General features: G+C 45.8%; 1 protein-coding gene across 12 annotated transcripts in view; it reads left to right on the forward strand.

Annotated features, from left to right (window-relative positions):
* Positions 1 to 15,541, forward strand: part of LOC110520113 (rap guanine nucleotide exchange factor 4) — a 48,526-nt gene that overhangs the window by 31,073 nt on the left and 1,912 nt on the right. For 9 of the 12 annotated variants that reach the window (XM_090229769.1, XM_090229771.1, XM_090229767.1 and 6 more), the window contains 12 exons: positions 346 to 473; positions 1,472 to 1,557; positions 6,293 to 6,371; positions 6,651 to 6,801; positions 7,070 to 7,158; positions 7,251 to 7,281; positions 7,458 to 7,536; positions 8,193 to 8,339; positions 12,208 to 12,305; positions 12,670 to 12,795; positions 13,185 to 13,363; positions 15,368 to 15,458. In XM_090229769.1, the coding sequence (XP_090085895.1) occupies positions 346 to 473; positions 1,472 to 1,557; positions 6,293 to 6,371; positions 6,651 to 6,801; positions 7,070 to 7,158; positions 7,251 to 7,281; positions 7,458 to 7,536; positions 8,193 to 8,339; positions 12,208 to 12,305; positions 12,670 to 12,795; positions 13,185 to 13,363; positions 15,368 to 15,458 (1,284 nt within the window). The remainder of the gene's footprint in view (positions 1 to 345; positions 474 to 1,471; positions 1,558 to 6,292; positions 6,372 to 6,650; positions 6,802 to 7,069; positions 7,159 to 7,250; positions 7,282 to 7,457; positions 7,537 to 8,192; positions 8,340 to 12,207; positions 12,306 to 12,669; positions 12,796 to 13,184; positions 13,364 to 15,367; positions 15,459 to 15,541) is intronic. The other 3 variants (XM_090229768.1, XM_090229775.1, XM_090229776.1) reach the window with 1 other exon arrangement.

A 15,541-nucleotide genomic window follows, 5' to 3' on the forward strand; every position in this document is an offset into this window, starting at 1 on the left:
CTGACCGCCCAGTCTCCCTGTCAGTTGTACTAGCAGACTAATCCACCATGCTTACAGTACCATAGTTCTGATGGGATGATGTAATGTAGTGCATCCTCCATGTTAACTACCAGATGCCACTAGAGTCGGAGAGAGAAGTCATCCTAGCCATTTTGGGGGATGGTCTACAGTGCAGGATTTGCTACAATACTATTCAGTCGGAAATGTATTTATTCATTTTCAAAAATGAAAAACATCCAGATAACAACCACTTGTAGTCATTAGGAATGGCATGTAATTTCATAATAAAACATAACTACAGTACAATGATTTATGATGACATAATGATCTATTGTGTGTGTCCAGGATGTGGAGGCCAACACGGTGCGTTTGAAAGAGCATTATCAGGATGTTCTGGTCCTGGAGAAGAGCCCCAGCAGCCAGGCCTCCACCCATGGCTCCACCACCACCACAGCCACCTCCTCACACTATAAGTACTGAGCTAACTCTATCTGTCTCACCCAGTCATCCCCTCACAATATGATTGAACTGCTTTCTGTAGCAGCACTGTTCAGTAGAGGTAGAGTTCACTAGGAAGTTAAAGGGGACTGTGGGTGTGTGAGATACTCTCTCCTGTTTGGAGGGCCATGTGTGTGATAATGTCTCTTGACGTTAGATTCATAACAGGGAGTGAGGTTAGTGTGAGAGACTTGAACATTTGCACAGAGTGAGTGTAAAAAGTGGGTGAGTTTGTGAGCTACCCTCGGCTAAAGAGTGTATAGTAGTGCGGATCTGGTTGCCGGGGGTAGAAGTTATAAGACTGAGGCTACAAGGCTGCAGACGTCTGTTAGCTACTAGCTAGTCTTAATGGCAGCTGCTGTCAGTGACCGCGGCTGCAGTAATGGAGAGAGACACATTAATGGTAATGACTGAGAGATGGGCTCCCGGGGAGAAGGCAGGCCCCGCGGGTCACAATCACTCTGCCAGAGTAGGCCTCTAATCAACTACAGCGCCAGTCACATATGAAGAGTGTGAGGGTGTCAAGCTCCTCTTGTTCCCCTGTGGAGTGCCTGGCACACACCGCCTGCGTCCCAAACGGCATCCCTTTCCCTACTTTCTTTTTACCAGGGCCCTATGGGGAATAGGGTCCCATTTGGGACAGACACGCCTCGTCCTCTCTCTCCCCTTACCTAGCCAATCACAACAAGCCTGGCTGTAGCGTGTTGATTCTTATGGTCGAGTGGTGGTCTCTTCCTGTGCTTTACTTATGGAGAGACTTCCACACCCTTTCTCACCCAGCCATCCCCCTAAAACCTACAGCAGTGGTCAGGACCTCTTTGACTGTTTGAGGATTGTTATCTAATGTAGTAATCACAGCCAGGTTTTCAGAGGACACAGGTCATTGAAGTGTGGCATAGGAACAGTAGTGAGCACTAGCAGTAAACTTGTCTTGATTAATGAAGTAGGTGATTGATTGACACTGGCATTCCAGATACACTGTGATGTCCGGGACACCGGAGAAGATTCTGGAGCACTTTCTGGAAATGATGCGACTGGACTCTCACCTTAACGAATCAGGTAGAGTAGTAGTGCACTCTGTCACTCCAATAACATCTCTCGTCACTGTGGACCATTGTATTTCTGTGTAAGGACCATTTTTTTAAGAACAAATTCTTATTTTCAATGACAAATATTTCAACCCTATGTGATATTTTTTTTTATTAAAATATATATATATATATATTATACAGTGCCTTGCGAAAGTATTCGGCCCCCTTGAACTTTGCGACCTTTTGCCACATTTCAGGCTTCAAACATAAAGATATAAAACTGTATTTTTTTGTGAAGAATCAACAACAAGTGAGACACAATCATGAAGTGGAACGACATTTATTGGATATTTCAAACTTTTTTAACAAATCAAAAACTGAAAAATTGGGCGTGCAAAATTATTCAGCCCCCTTAAGTTAATACTTTGTAGCGCCACCTATTGCTGCGATTACAGCTGTAAGTCGCTTGGGGTATGTCTCTATCAGTTTTGCACATCGAGAGACTGACATTTTTTCCCATTCCTCTTTGCAAAACAGCTCGAGCTCGATTTTGCTTTATGTTTTGGATCATTGTCTTGTTGGAAGACAAATCTCCGTCCCAGTCTCAGGTCTTTTGCAGACTCCATCAGGTTTTCTTCCAGAATGGTCCTGTATTTGGCTGCATCCATCTTCCCATCATTTTCAACCATCTTCCCTGTCCCTGCTGAAGAAAAGCAGGCCCAAACCATGATGCTGCCACTACCATGTTTGACAGTGGGCATGGTGTGTTCAGGGTGATGAGCTGTGTTGCTTTTACGCCAAACATAACGTTTTGCATTGTTGCCAAAAAGTTCAATTTTGGTTTCATCTGACCAGAGCACCTTCTTCCACATGTTTGGTGTGTCTCCCAGGTGGCTTGTGGCAAACTTTAAACGACACTTTTTATGGATATCTTTAAGAAATGGCTTTCTTCTTGCCACTCTTCCATAAAGGCCAGATTTGTGCAATATACGACTGATTGTTGTCCTATGGACAGAGTCTCCCACCTCAGCTGTAGATCTCTGCAGTTCATCCAGAGTGATCATGGGCCTCTTGGCTGCATCTCTGATCGGTCTTCTCCTTGTATGAGCTGAAAGTTTAGAGGGACGGCCAGGTCTTGGTAGATTTGCAGTGGTCTGATACTCCTTCCATTTCAATATTATCGCTTGCACAGTGCTCCTTGGGATGTTTAAAGCTTGGGAAATCTTTTTGTATCCAAATCCGGCTTTAAACTTCTTCACAACAGTATCTCGGACCTGCCTGGTGTGTTCCTTCATGATGCTCTCTGCGCTTTTAACGGACCTCTGAGACTATCACAGTGCAGGTGCATTTATACGGAGACTTGATTACACACAGGTGGATTGTATTTATCATCATTAGTCATTTAGGTCAACATTGGATCATTCAGAGATCCTCACTGAACTTCTGGAGAGAGTTTGCTGCACTGAAAGTAAAGGGGCTGAATAATTTTGCACGCCCAATTTTTCAGTTTTTGATTTTTGATTTGAAATATCCAATAACTTAGGTTTTTGCAGAAAGAGATCAGGATGCTTTGTGAGGATCAGGCGATGAGTGGCTAATCTGCCCTTGCCTTCCGTTCTGCTAGCTAACGTTCAATCGCTGGAAAATAAATGGGACGAGCTGAAAGCACAGATCCTACCAACGGGACATTAAAAACTGTAATATCTTATGTTTCACCAAGTCGTGGCTGAACGATGACATTACTAACATACAAATGACGGGTTATACTCACTATTGGCAGGACAGAACGGGGCGGGGTCCTATGCATATTTGTATACAAGAACTGGTGCACAATATCTAAGGAAGTCTCAGGGTTTTGCTCACCTGAGGTAGAGTATCTCATGATAAGCTGTAGACCATACTATCTACCTAGAGAGTTTATCTGTATTTTTCGTAGCTGTCTACATACCACCACAGACCAAGGCTGGCACTAAAACCGCACTCAATGAGCTGTATTCCGCCATAAGCAAACAGGAAATCGCTCATCCAGAGGCGGCGTTCCTAGTGGCCGGGAACTTTAATGCAGGGAAACCTAAATCAGTTTTACCTAATTTCTGTCAGAAAGTTAAATGTGCAACCAGAGGGGGAAAAAATTCTAGACCACTCCACACAGAGACACTTACAGAGCGCTCTCTCGCCCTCCATTTGGCAAATCTGACCATAACTCTATCCTCATGATTCCTGCTTACAAGCAAAGATTAAAGCAGGAAGCACCAGGGATTCGGTCTATAAAAAAGTGGTCAGAAGAAGCAGATGTTAAACTATAGGACTGTTTTGCTATCACAGACTGGTATATGTTCCGGTTCCGATGGCATTGAGGAGTACACCACATCAGCCACTGGCTTTATAAATAAGTGCATCGAGGATGTCGTCCCCACAGTGACTGTACGTACATACCCCAACCAGAAGCCATGGATTACAGGCAACATTCACACTGAGCTAAAGGGTAGAGCTGCCGCTTTCAAGAAATCCCCCTATGCCCTCTGATGAACTATCAAATAGGCAAAGCGTCAGTACAGGCCTAAGATTGAATCGTACTACACCGGCTCCGATGCTCTTCGGCTGTGGCAGGGTTGGCAAACTATTACAGACTACAAAGGGAAGCACAGCCGAGAGCTGCCCACGAGCCTACCAGATGAGCTAAATAACGTTTATGCTCGCTTTGAGGCAAGCAACACTGAACCATGCATGAGAGCATCAGCTGTTCCGGACAATTGTGTGATAACGCTCTCCGCAGCCGATGTGAGTAAGACTCACGTCTAAAGCCATGAAATGCTTTGAAAGGCTGGTCATGACTCACATCAATACCATTATCCCAGAAACTTTAGACCCACTACAAGTTGCATACTGCACCAACAGATCCACAGATGATGCAATCACTATTGCACTCCACACTTCCCTTTCCCACCTGGACAAAAGGAACACCTATCTGAGAATGCTATTCATTGACTACAGCTCAGCGTTCAACACCATAGTGCCCTCAAAGCTCATCAATAAGCTAAGGACCCTGGGACTAAACACCTCCCTCTGTAACTGAATCCTGGACTTACTGACGGGCTGCTCCCAGGTGGTAAGGGTAGGTAACAACACATCCGCCACGCTGATCCTCAACACGGGGGGCCCCTCTGGGGTGCGTGCTCAGTCCCTCCCGTACTCCCTGTTCACTCATGACCGCACAGCCAGGCATGACTCCAACACCATCATTAAGTTTGCCGATGACACAACTGTGGTAGGCCTAATCCCTGACAACGATGAGACAGCCTATAAGGAGGAGGTCAGAGACCTGGCTGTGTGGTGCAAGGACAGCAACTTCTCCCTCAATGTGATGAAGACAAAGGGAGATGATTGTGGACTACAGGAAAAGGAGGACCGAGCACGCCCCCATTCTCATCAACGTGACTGCAGTGGAGCAGGTTGAGAGCTCGGCATCCACATCACCAACAACCTAACATGGTCCAAGCACACCACGACAGTCGGGAAGAGGGCACGACAAAACCTATTCCCCCTCAGGAGACTGAAAAGATTTGGCATGGGTCCTCAGATCCTCAAAAGTTTCTACAGCTGCACCATTGCATCACTGCCTGGTATGGCAACTGCTCGGCCTCCGACCGCAAGGCACTACAGAGGGTAGTGCGTACGGCCCAGTACATCACCAGTGCCAAGCTTCCTGCCATCCAGGACCTCTATACCAGGCGGCGTCAGAGGAAGGCCCTAAAAATTGTCAGACTCCAACCACCCTAATCATAGACTTTTCACTGCTACCACACAGCAAGCTGTACCGGAGAGCCAAGTCTAGGTCCAAGAGGCTTCGAAACATCTTCTACCCCCGAGCCATAAGATTCCTGAACAGCTAATCAAATGGCTACCCAGACTATTTGCATTGCCCCCTCTTTACACCACTGCTACTCTCTGTTGTCATCTATGCATAGTCACTTTAATAACTCTACCTACATGTACATACTACCTCAACTAACCGGTGGTGCCCCGCCCCCGCACATTGACACATTGACTCTGTATTGGTACCCCCTGCTATTGTTATTTACTGCTGCTCTTTAATTATTTCTTATTCTTATCTCTTACTTTTTGGGCAATTTTCTTAACTGCATTGTTGGTTAAGGACTTGTAGACCTTACAGTGAAGTGCTTACTTACATCTGTTGTATTCGGCGCATGTGACAAATAAGATTTGATTTGACTGTAATGTAGATGAATGTGTTGTGTTCGTCATGGCTATCGTGCTTAGATGTATCATCAGAGAGAGAGAGAGCGAGCATCCGGCCTCCATGCTGCTGCTGACCTGTTTGTTCATGTTTTATAATTAGCAGCGCATCACAGGGCTGATCTAATTACGCTTGAACTCCTGGCTGCTTTCATGTCCCAGCCGTCTGCGGTGACAGAGCCAGCAGCCATGTGTGATCAGGCCTGTAGTACTGTCAGCCTGCTGGCCTGGTCTGGCATCCTTTCATCTGACATCACAGGTGCCCCCCTCTCTCTCTCTCTGTCTGTCTTCTGCTCTCTCTCTCTCACGCTTTCTCAATCTCTCTTTCTCTCTCCTCTCTCTCTCTCTCTCTCTGCCTCTCTCTGCCTCTCTCTGCCTCTCTCTGCCTCTCTCTGCCTCTCTCTGCCTCTCTCTGCCTCTCTCTGCCTCTCTCTGCCTCTCTCTGCCTCTCTCTCTCTCTCTCTCTCTCTCTCTCTCTCTCTCTCTCTCTCTCTCTCTCTGCCCAGATCCAGCTCTGGACGACTTTCTGCTCATGCACTGCGTCTTCATCCCTAACAGTCAGCTGTGTCCGGTGCTCATGGCCCAATATCCTTTCAGTCACTGAAAATAGCAAATAATTACTGTATGTTTTTGTGTGTATTTCTACTGATGAGAATCAGTATCCCTTATATGTATTAAAAATTGCAGAGTAGGATCCGGCCCGCCCTGTCCAAATAATCATATTCATTGTGACTTAAATTGCAACATGGATCCTGAATCAGAACCTCTACTCTGAGACGCTTGCTACAAACGGCCCCTGGACTAGATGTGAGTCAGTGAAGATGATGTAGCGCAGACGTTTTTCTGTCCTTAACTGCCCTGCACCTACCATGCTGAGGCGTCCCAGGGCTCAGAACAGGAGCGTCTTGACTATACCCTGAACAACAAGCGGAAGGTGATCAGGCTGGTGCTGCAGTGGGCCTCAGTACATGGAGACCACCTGCAGGAGGAGGATGCCTCCCTCGCCTTCCTAGAGGTCAGTGGATGCATACCAAGTCCCACCCTATTCCCTATATAGGGCATAGGGCCCTGGTCAAAACGAGTGCCCTATGAAGAGAATAGGTTGCCATTGCAGAGGTAACCAGTGTCTTCCTCACAAACCTTTATTAATAGGCGCTCTTATTAAGCTTGTTGCTTAAAAATATACTGTTTGCTGTAATAGTATTAGTGATTTGTCATTTGATAATCCAAATTAGTTTGGGCTCATTAATCTCTCCTCATTGAGAGTGTGTTGTGTGCTCCAGGAGTTCTTTGTGTCTGTATCTGATGATGCCAGGGTGATTCCTGCTCTGAAAGATCAACTCCCAGAGTTAGAGAAGATCGTTAAAAACAAGTAAGTGTGTGAATGTATTGTTACTGCGTTGTACTTATCTTTAGTGTCCCCGGCTTTAGCATGATGTAATCTCACTTTGTTTGCCTTCTCAGCTCTGATGACGCCAGATCCTCTCAACAAAAGGTATGTCACCCAGCTATGACCCAAGCACTCTGCAGTCATGTTCTGTGCTTTTGTTTTCATTGGCAGCCCGAGCTACATTTCCCCAAGCTACATCCTACTCCCACCCATGGTTTTGTTGTCATGTTGTTGAACCAACACACTTCTGAACCACTTCTGTCTGTCATGTTCTGTTCTAGCACAAAATCCTGTTGAGGCAGTTCAGCATGGGGGATGAGAAGCTGCAGAAACGACAGGCCATCAAGAGTAATGATGAGAGTAAGTATGGCATAGTGCAGGGTTTTCCAACTGGCCAAAAATATAGAATATTTTACTAAAACAATCATTTCAAACCTTTGTTTATATTGTTAGATGATCACGTGTCTCTCTAATATGCGTGGAGATACTTGGAGCTGATTTCCTGGTGTTTTTACAGTCTTTTATGTCCTACCATGAAAATTCAAAAAAAATATATATATATACTGTGTGTATGTATGTATGTATGTATGTATGTATGTATGTATGTATGTATGTATGTATGTATGTATGTATGTATGTATGTATGTATGTATGTATGTGTGTGTGTGTGTGTGTGTGTGTGTGTGTGTGTGTGTGTGTGTGTGTGTGTGTGTGTGTGTGTGTGTGTGTGTGTGTATGTATGTATGTATGTATGTATGTGTGTGTGTGTGTGTGTGTGTGTGAAAGCATGCAGGATATGCGTTCGAAGAGAGCTAGCTATAAGCTATAGAAAAGCACAGTTTAGCAGTCATGAGCCTTTTGGCCTTGCAGCCAGGAGTGACACACAGTGTTTTCTAATCTGTTTTGAACCTCTACCATGACAAGGCTGATGCGCTTGGCCTCACATCTGTCTTCCCAGTACCCATCCTTCAACCCTAAATGTTAAGGGACCTGCATTGTGCTCTCTCCCCATGCAGTCCTGTTCAAAGTGTACTGCAGCGACCACACCTACACCACCATCCGGGTCCCCATGGCCGCCTCGGTCAGAGAGGTCATCAGCGCAGTGGCCGACAAGCTGGGGTCAGCGGAGGACCTTCTCCTGGTCAACCTCAGTTCGGCCGGAGGTGAAAAGGGCCACAGCTACACGCTAATCAAACGATGGTGGTTGACAGTCTTTCCACACATGGCCTGCTATTTACAGATGATATGAAGCTCATTAATCAGGCCTGATTTACTAGAAATTATTGTGTGTTGGTGCTGGATTGGTCTGTTTCAGTTACCCGGTGTATGCTCAGTATAGGGACAGGAGGGCCATGGCCTGCGGCATAGAGAAAAGGTTGGGGCAATATTGCTGCAAGCTTGCTTCAACTCCTAAGATTCTACACCGGCATGTTGCCGCCATCGGCTGGGACTTGCTGTATGGATATTCCAGTGTCTCTGCCAGGGTGTACTGATCCACCTCTTTCTCTGGCCTATGTTTGACCTGCGCTTCACCCGTACCAAGTAGTAATATAAAGCCAGAAGCACTGCTCCTTTGTCTCTGAGACCCTAATCATATTGCCCACAAATCTGTTATTTACTAGCATTTGTTTTGCTGCCCACTTCTCTACTGAGGATTCAGAGGAAGATGGATGCCCCTGTCTGTCATGATCAATGCAATATTGCCAGTTCTAATGCTATCATGATCGCATCCTCTTCATAGTATTTATGACCATTTTATTTGATAATAAAGTTAGAGGACGACTCTGGGTAAAAGTGACGAGGCAATCAGGATTGAAAATTAACATAGTTGCAGCAGTGTATGTGAAGAGTGGGAAAGTTTGTGTGTGTGGCGTCAATATGCATATGTGTGTGTTTTGTGAGTCCAGTGAGCGTGTGTAGAGTCAGTGGAAGAGAGTCAGTGCAAAAAAGGTTCCATGCAAATAGTCTGGGTAGCCATTTATTTTAACTATTCAGCAGTATTATGGCTTGGGGGTAGCTGCCAAGCAGTTTCCATACCAAGCGGTGATGCAGCCAGTCAAGATGCTCTCAGTGGTGCAGCTGTAAAACTTTTTGAGGATCTAAGGGCCCAATTATTTTCAGAAGAGGTGTTGTCGTGCCTTCTTCACGACTGTGTTGGTTAGTGTGGACCATGTTAATTCCTTAGTGATGTGGACACCGAGGAACTTGAAGCTCTCGACCCGCTCCATTACAGTCCTGTCGTTGTGGACACTGAGGTACCCCTGTGTTCATGGTCAATGTGGCAGATGTGTTGTTAAATACTCTCCAAACCAGGGGGCAGCCCGTCAGGAAGTCCAGGATCCAATTGCAGAGGGAGGTGTTTAGTCCCAGGGTCCTGAGCTTATTGATATGCTTGGATGGCACTATGATGTTGAACACTGAGCTGTAGTCAATGAACAGCATTCGCGCATAGGCGTTCCTTTTATCCAGGTGGGAAAGGGCAGTGCAATAGAGAGTGCGTAATCTGTGGATCTGTTGGGGCGGTATGCGAATTGGAGTGCGTGCAAGGTGTTTAGGATGATGCTGTTGATGTGAGCTATTGACCAGCCTTTCAAAGCATTTCATGGCTACAGATGTGAGTGCTACGGGGCGATAGTCATTTAGACAGGCTATGTTGGCGTTCTTGGGCACAGTGACTATGGTGGTCTGCTTAAAACATATTGGTATTACAGTCTCGGACAGGGAGAGATTGAAAATGTCAGTGAAGACACTTGCCAGTTGGTCAGCGCATGCCAGCAGTACACGTCCTGGTAATCCATCTGGACTTGCAGCCTTGTGAATGTTGAAGTTTCCCTGCATTAAAGTCCCCGGCTACTAGGAGCGCCGCCTCTGGGTGAGCGTTTTCTTCTTTGCTTACGGCAGAATACAGCTCGTTCAATGCTGTCTTAGAGCCAGCCTCTGACTGTGGTGGTATGTAAACAGCTACGATGAATACAGATGAAAACTCTCTCAGTAGGTAGTGTGGTCTACAGCTTATCATGAGATACTCTACCTTAGGCGAGCAATAACTCAAGACTTCCTTAGATATCGTGCACCAGCTATTATTTACAAAAATATTATAGTCCACCGCCCTTTGTCTTACCAGACGCCGCTGTTTTATCCTGCCCTTACATCATATAACCAGCCAGCTGTATGTTAATATTGTCATCGTTCAGCCACGACTCCGTGAAGCATAAAATGTAACGGTTTTTAATGTCCCGTTGAAAGTTTAATCTTCTGCGTAACTCGTCGATTTTATTCTCCAAGGATTACATGTTTGCTAGCAGAATGGAGGGAAGTGGGGGTTTATTCGATAGCCTATGAATTCTCAGAAAGCAGCCCGCCCTTCGGCCCCTCTTTCTCCGCCTCCCCTTCACACAGATCACGGGGATCGAGGCCTGTTCCCGAGGAAGCAGTATATCCTTCGCGTCGGGCTCGTCAGAGTCGTGAACGGAAAAAAAGGATTCTACCAAGCCGTGGTTAGTAATCGCGGTCCTGATGTCTAGAAGTTATTTCCGGTCATAAGAGACAGTAGCGGCAACATTATGTACAAAATCTGTAAAAACAATAAGTTACAAACAACGCAAATAAATAAACAAAAAACACAATTTGCTGGGGGAACGTAAACGTCTGCTCCGGCGCCATCTTACACCCGTAGCACTCACGTCTGTAGCCATGAAGTGCTTTGAAAGGCTAGTCATGGCTCACATAAACACCATCATCCCAGAAACCCTAGACCACTCCAATTTGCATACCGCCCCAACAGATCCACAGATGATGCAATTTTTATTGCACTCCACACTGCCCTTTCCCACCTGGACAAAAGCAACACCTATGTGAGAATGCTATTCATTGACTACAGCTCAGCGTTCAATGCCATAGTGCCCTCAAAGCTCATCAATAAGCTAAAGACCCTGGGACCAAACACCTCCCTCTGCAACTGGATCCTGGACTTTCTGACCGGCCACCCCCAGGTGGTAAGGGTAGGTAACAACATCCGCCACGCTGATCCTCAACACAGGGGCCCCTCAGGGGTGCGTGCTCAGTCCACTCCTGTAATCCCTGTTCACTCATGACTGCACGGCCAGGCACCACTCCAACACCATCATTAAGTTTGCCGAAGACACAACAGTGGTAGGCCTGATCACCAACAATGATGAGACCGCCTATAGGGAGGAGGTCAGAGACGTGGCTGTGTGGTGCCAGGACAACAACCTCTCCCTCAACGTGATGAAGACAAAGGAGATGATTGTGGACTACAGGAAAAAGAGGACCGAGCACGCCCACTTTCTCATCGACGGGGCTGCAGTGGAGCAGGATGAGAGTTCCTTGGTGTCCACATCACCAACAAACTAACATGGTCCAAGCACACCAAGACAGTCGTGAAGAGGGCACGATGAAATATATTCCCCCTCAGGAGACTGAAAAGATTTGGCATGGGTCATCAGATCCTCAAAAGTTTATACAGCTGCACCATCGAGAACATCCTGACTGGTTGCATCACTGCCTGGTATGGCAACTGCTCGGCCTCTGACCGCAAGGCACTACAGAGGGTAGTGCGAAAGGCGCAGTACATCACTGGGGCCAAGCTTCCTGCCATCCAGGACCTCTATACCAGGCGGCGTCAGAGGAGGGCCCTAAAAATTGTCGGACTCCAGTCACCCTAGTCATAGACTGTTCTCTCTGCTTCCGCACAGAAAGCGGTACCGGAGCGCCAAGTCTAGGTCCAAGAGGCTTCTAAACAGCTTCTACCCCCAAGCCATAAGACTCCTGAACATCTAGTCAAATGGCTACCCAGACTATTTGCATTGCCCCCTCCCCCCTCTTTACACCACTGCTACTCTCTGTTGTCATCTATGCATAGTCACTTTAATAACTCTACCTACATGTACATACTACCTCAACTAACCGGTGCCCCCGCCCATTGACTCTGTAGTCTCGCTATTGTTATTTTGATGCTGCTCTTTAATAGGATCATGTTTTAATTATCGCTCGTTTGTTGTTTTCCCTCAGATAAAGTGGTGCTAAAACCCAACGATATTTCCGTCTTCTCCACACTCAGCATCAACGGCCGTCTATTTGTCTGTCCCGGGGATCAACTGGATTCATTGGTGCGTAAATACCCCCCAGAAAAACATATTGCCCAACAAATTAACAATGCAGAAAAACAAGCATTCAGACCCACCCAACTAATTCCCAGAGGTTTCCCTACAAGCTACATCTCATGCAGCTGTTACTATGAAGCATGTTGCGTCTCATGTTGTGTTTCTCTAATGGAATATATTTGTTTTAATCGACTGACATATGTTCACTGGCCTGAGGCTACTGTTGCAATTCGACTTGTTATAGTTGTATAACGGTCATTGTAGCTATCAAAACAGTCCTGTATGTCATATCAGTGTGAATTGTATGAGGAAGAATGATATACAGACAACTGTAAATTATACAGTATTTTACATTTGCGCAATATTTCAGATGCCCTTACCAGAGCAGGAAGGACCCTCCACAGGCTCCCTGGGCAGCTTTGAGTTGATGAGCTCTAAAGACCTGGCCTACCAGATGACTCTCTACGACTGGGAACTCTTCCACTGTGTACACGAGGTGCCTCAGACCAATGACGAATTAGGAATGACTTGATTCTATGGTTGCGACCTAAATGGCACCCTATTCCCTATACATCTTTCTTGCACTACTTTCGACCCCTGCCCTATGGGGAATAGTGTGCCATTCTGGGTGCAGGCTGTCTTCCTACACTATTTGGCTATCCCCATAGGAGGTAGAACCGTTTTTGGTTCCAGGTAGAACCCTTTTCGGACACTCTGAAGAAAGGGTTTTTACATGGAATCCAAAATGATCTACCTGGAACCAAAAAGGTTTCTTCAGAAGGTTCTAGATGGCAACTATTAACTATTAAACCAATATAGTGATACATTATAATGGAAACTATCAGGGACACGGTCATTGACTTTCTCTCTTGCACTGTACTACAGCATGAGCTGATCTACTATACATTTGGGAGGAAGAACTTCAAGAAGACTACGGCCAACATGGACCTGTTCCTCAGGAGGTTCAATGAGATTCAGCTGTGGGTGATCACGGAGATCTGTCTGTGTGCTCAGCTCAGCAAGCGTGTTCAGCTGCTCAAGAAGTTCATCAAGATCGCTGCCCAGTGAGTGGCCCTTGCCTTGTCGCCCTCTCTCTCATGCATGCACATTTGCGTGCACACGGTCTCCCCTGACTGCAGAGCTGTAGTAGTAGAATTGCATACCTGTGTCACTTAGCTGTAGGGTACAGTCAACCCTCCCAATCAATCCCTAAAGGAAAGGTTTAAGTGTCAAGATGAACAAATGTGTGAATGGCTGAATGTACGGTGCATTCGGTAAGTATTCAGACCCCTTGACTTTTCCCACATTTTGTTACGTTACAGCCTTATTCTAAAGTTGATTAAATAGTTTTGTTTCCCCTTATCATTCTACACACAATACCACATAATGACAAAGCAAAAATAGCTTTTTAGAAATGTTGGTAAATGTATTAAATCTTTAACTGAAATATTGCATTTTCATAAGTATTCTGACCCTTTACTCAGTACTTTATTGAAGCACCTTTGGCAATGATTACAGCCTCAAGTTTTCTTGGTTATGGCACTACAAGCTTGGCAGATGTGTATTTGGGCAGTTTCTCCCATTCTTCTCTGCAGAACTCTGTCAGGTTGGATGGGGACCGTTGCTGCTCAGGTTTCTCCAGAGATGGCTTCGGGTTCAATGCAGGAGTGGCTTTGGGTTCAAGTCCGGGGTCTGACTGGAGGCTCAAGGACATTCAGAGACTTGTCCCGAAGCCACTCTTGCATTGTCTTGGCTGTGTGCTTTGGGTCGTTGTCCTGTTAGAAGGTGAACCTTTGCCGCAGTCTGAGGTCCTGAGCGTATTGGAGACGGTTTTCATCAAGGATGTCTCTGTACTTTGCTCCATTCATCTTTCCCTTGATCCTGACTAGTCTCCCAGTCCCTGCTGCTGAAAAACATCCCCACAGCATGATGCTGCCACGACCATGCTTCACTGTAGGGATGGTGTCAGGTTTCCTCTAGATGTGACACTTTGAACTCTTTGGCCTGAATGCCATCTCTTCATCAGACCAGAGAAACTTGTTTCTCATGGTCGGAGTGCGCTTTACGTGCCTTTTGACAAATTCCAAGCGGGCTGTCATGCGCCTTTTACTGAGGAGTGTCTTCCATCTGGCCACTCTACTATAAAGGCCTGATTGGTGGAGTGCTGCAGAGATGGTTGTCCTTCTGGAAGGTTCTCCCATCTCCACAGAGGAACTCTGGAGCTCTGTCAGAGTGACCATCTGTTGCGAGAATTATGTTCTCAATGTTCATAAACTGAACTTCAATTAACTACTCAGTCTTGCAACCCAGAATTTGTAAGATACTGGTTGAAATGAAAACAGACAGAGGCCCAGCCTACAATAGTCGAATGTTTATTCACGAGAACGTTCTGAAGTCCACAATACAAAGACATCAATTTTATAGCGGCGCACATACTTCCACACAAACAGTAGATATCATACGCACATACACACGAACAGGTATCCTACGCACATAGTGTATCAATACCCAGCCGACAAAGATTAGAGACTGTGAGAAGCACTCCCTGTCCTCCCTCAAGATTAGGGAGTACTCACTGCCCTCTCCCAAATCTCTGAGGCGCCTAGCAAGGTTGGCACCGAATTTAATTTAATTTAATTTACCACAGGTGGACTCCAAGTTGTAGAAACATCTCAAGTATGATCAATGGAAACAGGATGCACCTAAGCTCAATTTCGAGTCTCATAGTAAAAGGTCTTAATACTTACGCAAATAAGGTATTTCTGTTTATTATTATTTTTATACACTGGTATAAATGTCTAAAAACAAGTTTTTGCTTTGTAATTATGGGGTAATGTAGATTGAGATTTATTTTTCTTTGATCAATTTGTAACGTAACAAAGTTGCTGTAACGTAACAAAATGTGGAAAAGGGGAAGGGGTCTGAATACTTTCCGAATGACCTGTACATGTATCATTTTGGTAATGACAAGTGTTTCCTTCATGACCCCCTGTGATGACTTAAATTAGTCCCACGTAACATGTTACCTGATACTGATACATCTCTGGACTACTTTCTCTCTGTAACAGCTGTAAGGAGTATAAGAACCTCAACTCCTTCTTCGCTATTATCATGGGCATGAGTAACCCAGCCGTGAGCAGACTGAGTCAGACATGGGAGGTGGGTGTCTGTCTGTCTGTCTGTCCCTCAAATGTGTTTAGCATCTGCCCAAAAATATGATTTTAACTGTCTGTTAACTTTCC

This window comes from Oncorhynchus mykiss, chromosome 3 (genome assembly GCF_057628025.1).
Source record: "Oncorhynchus mykiss isolate SJ-2025 chromosome 3, ASM5762802v1, whole genome shotgun sequence".
Lineage (NCBI taxonomy): Eukaryota > Metazoa > Chordata > Actinopteri > Salmoniformes > Salmonidae > Oncorhynchus > Oncorhynchus mykiss.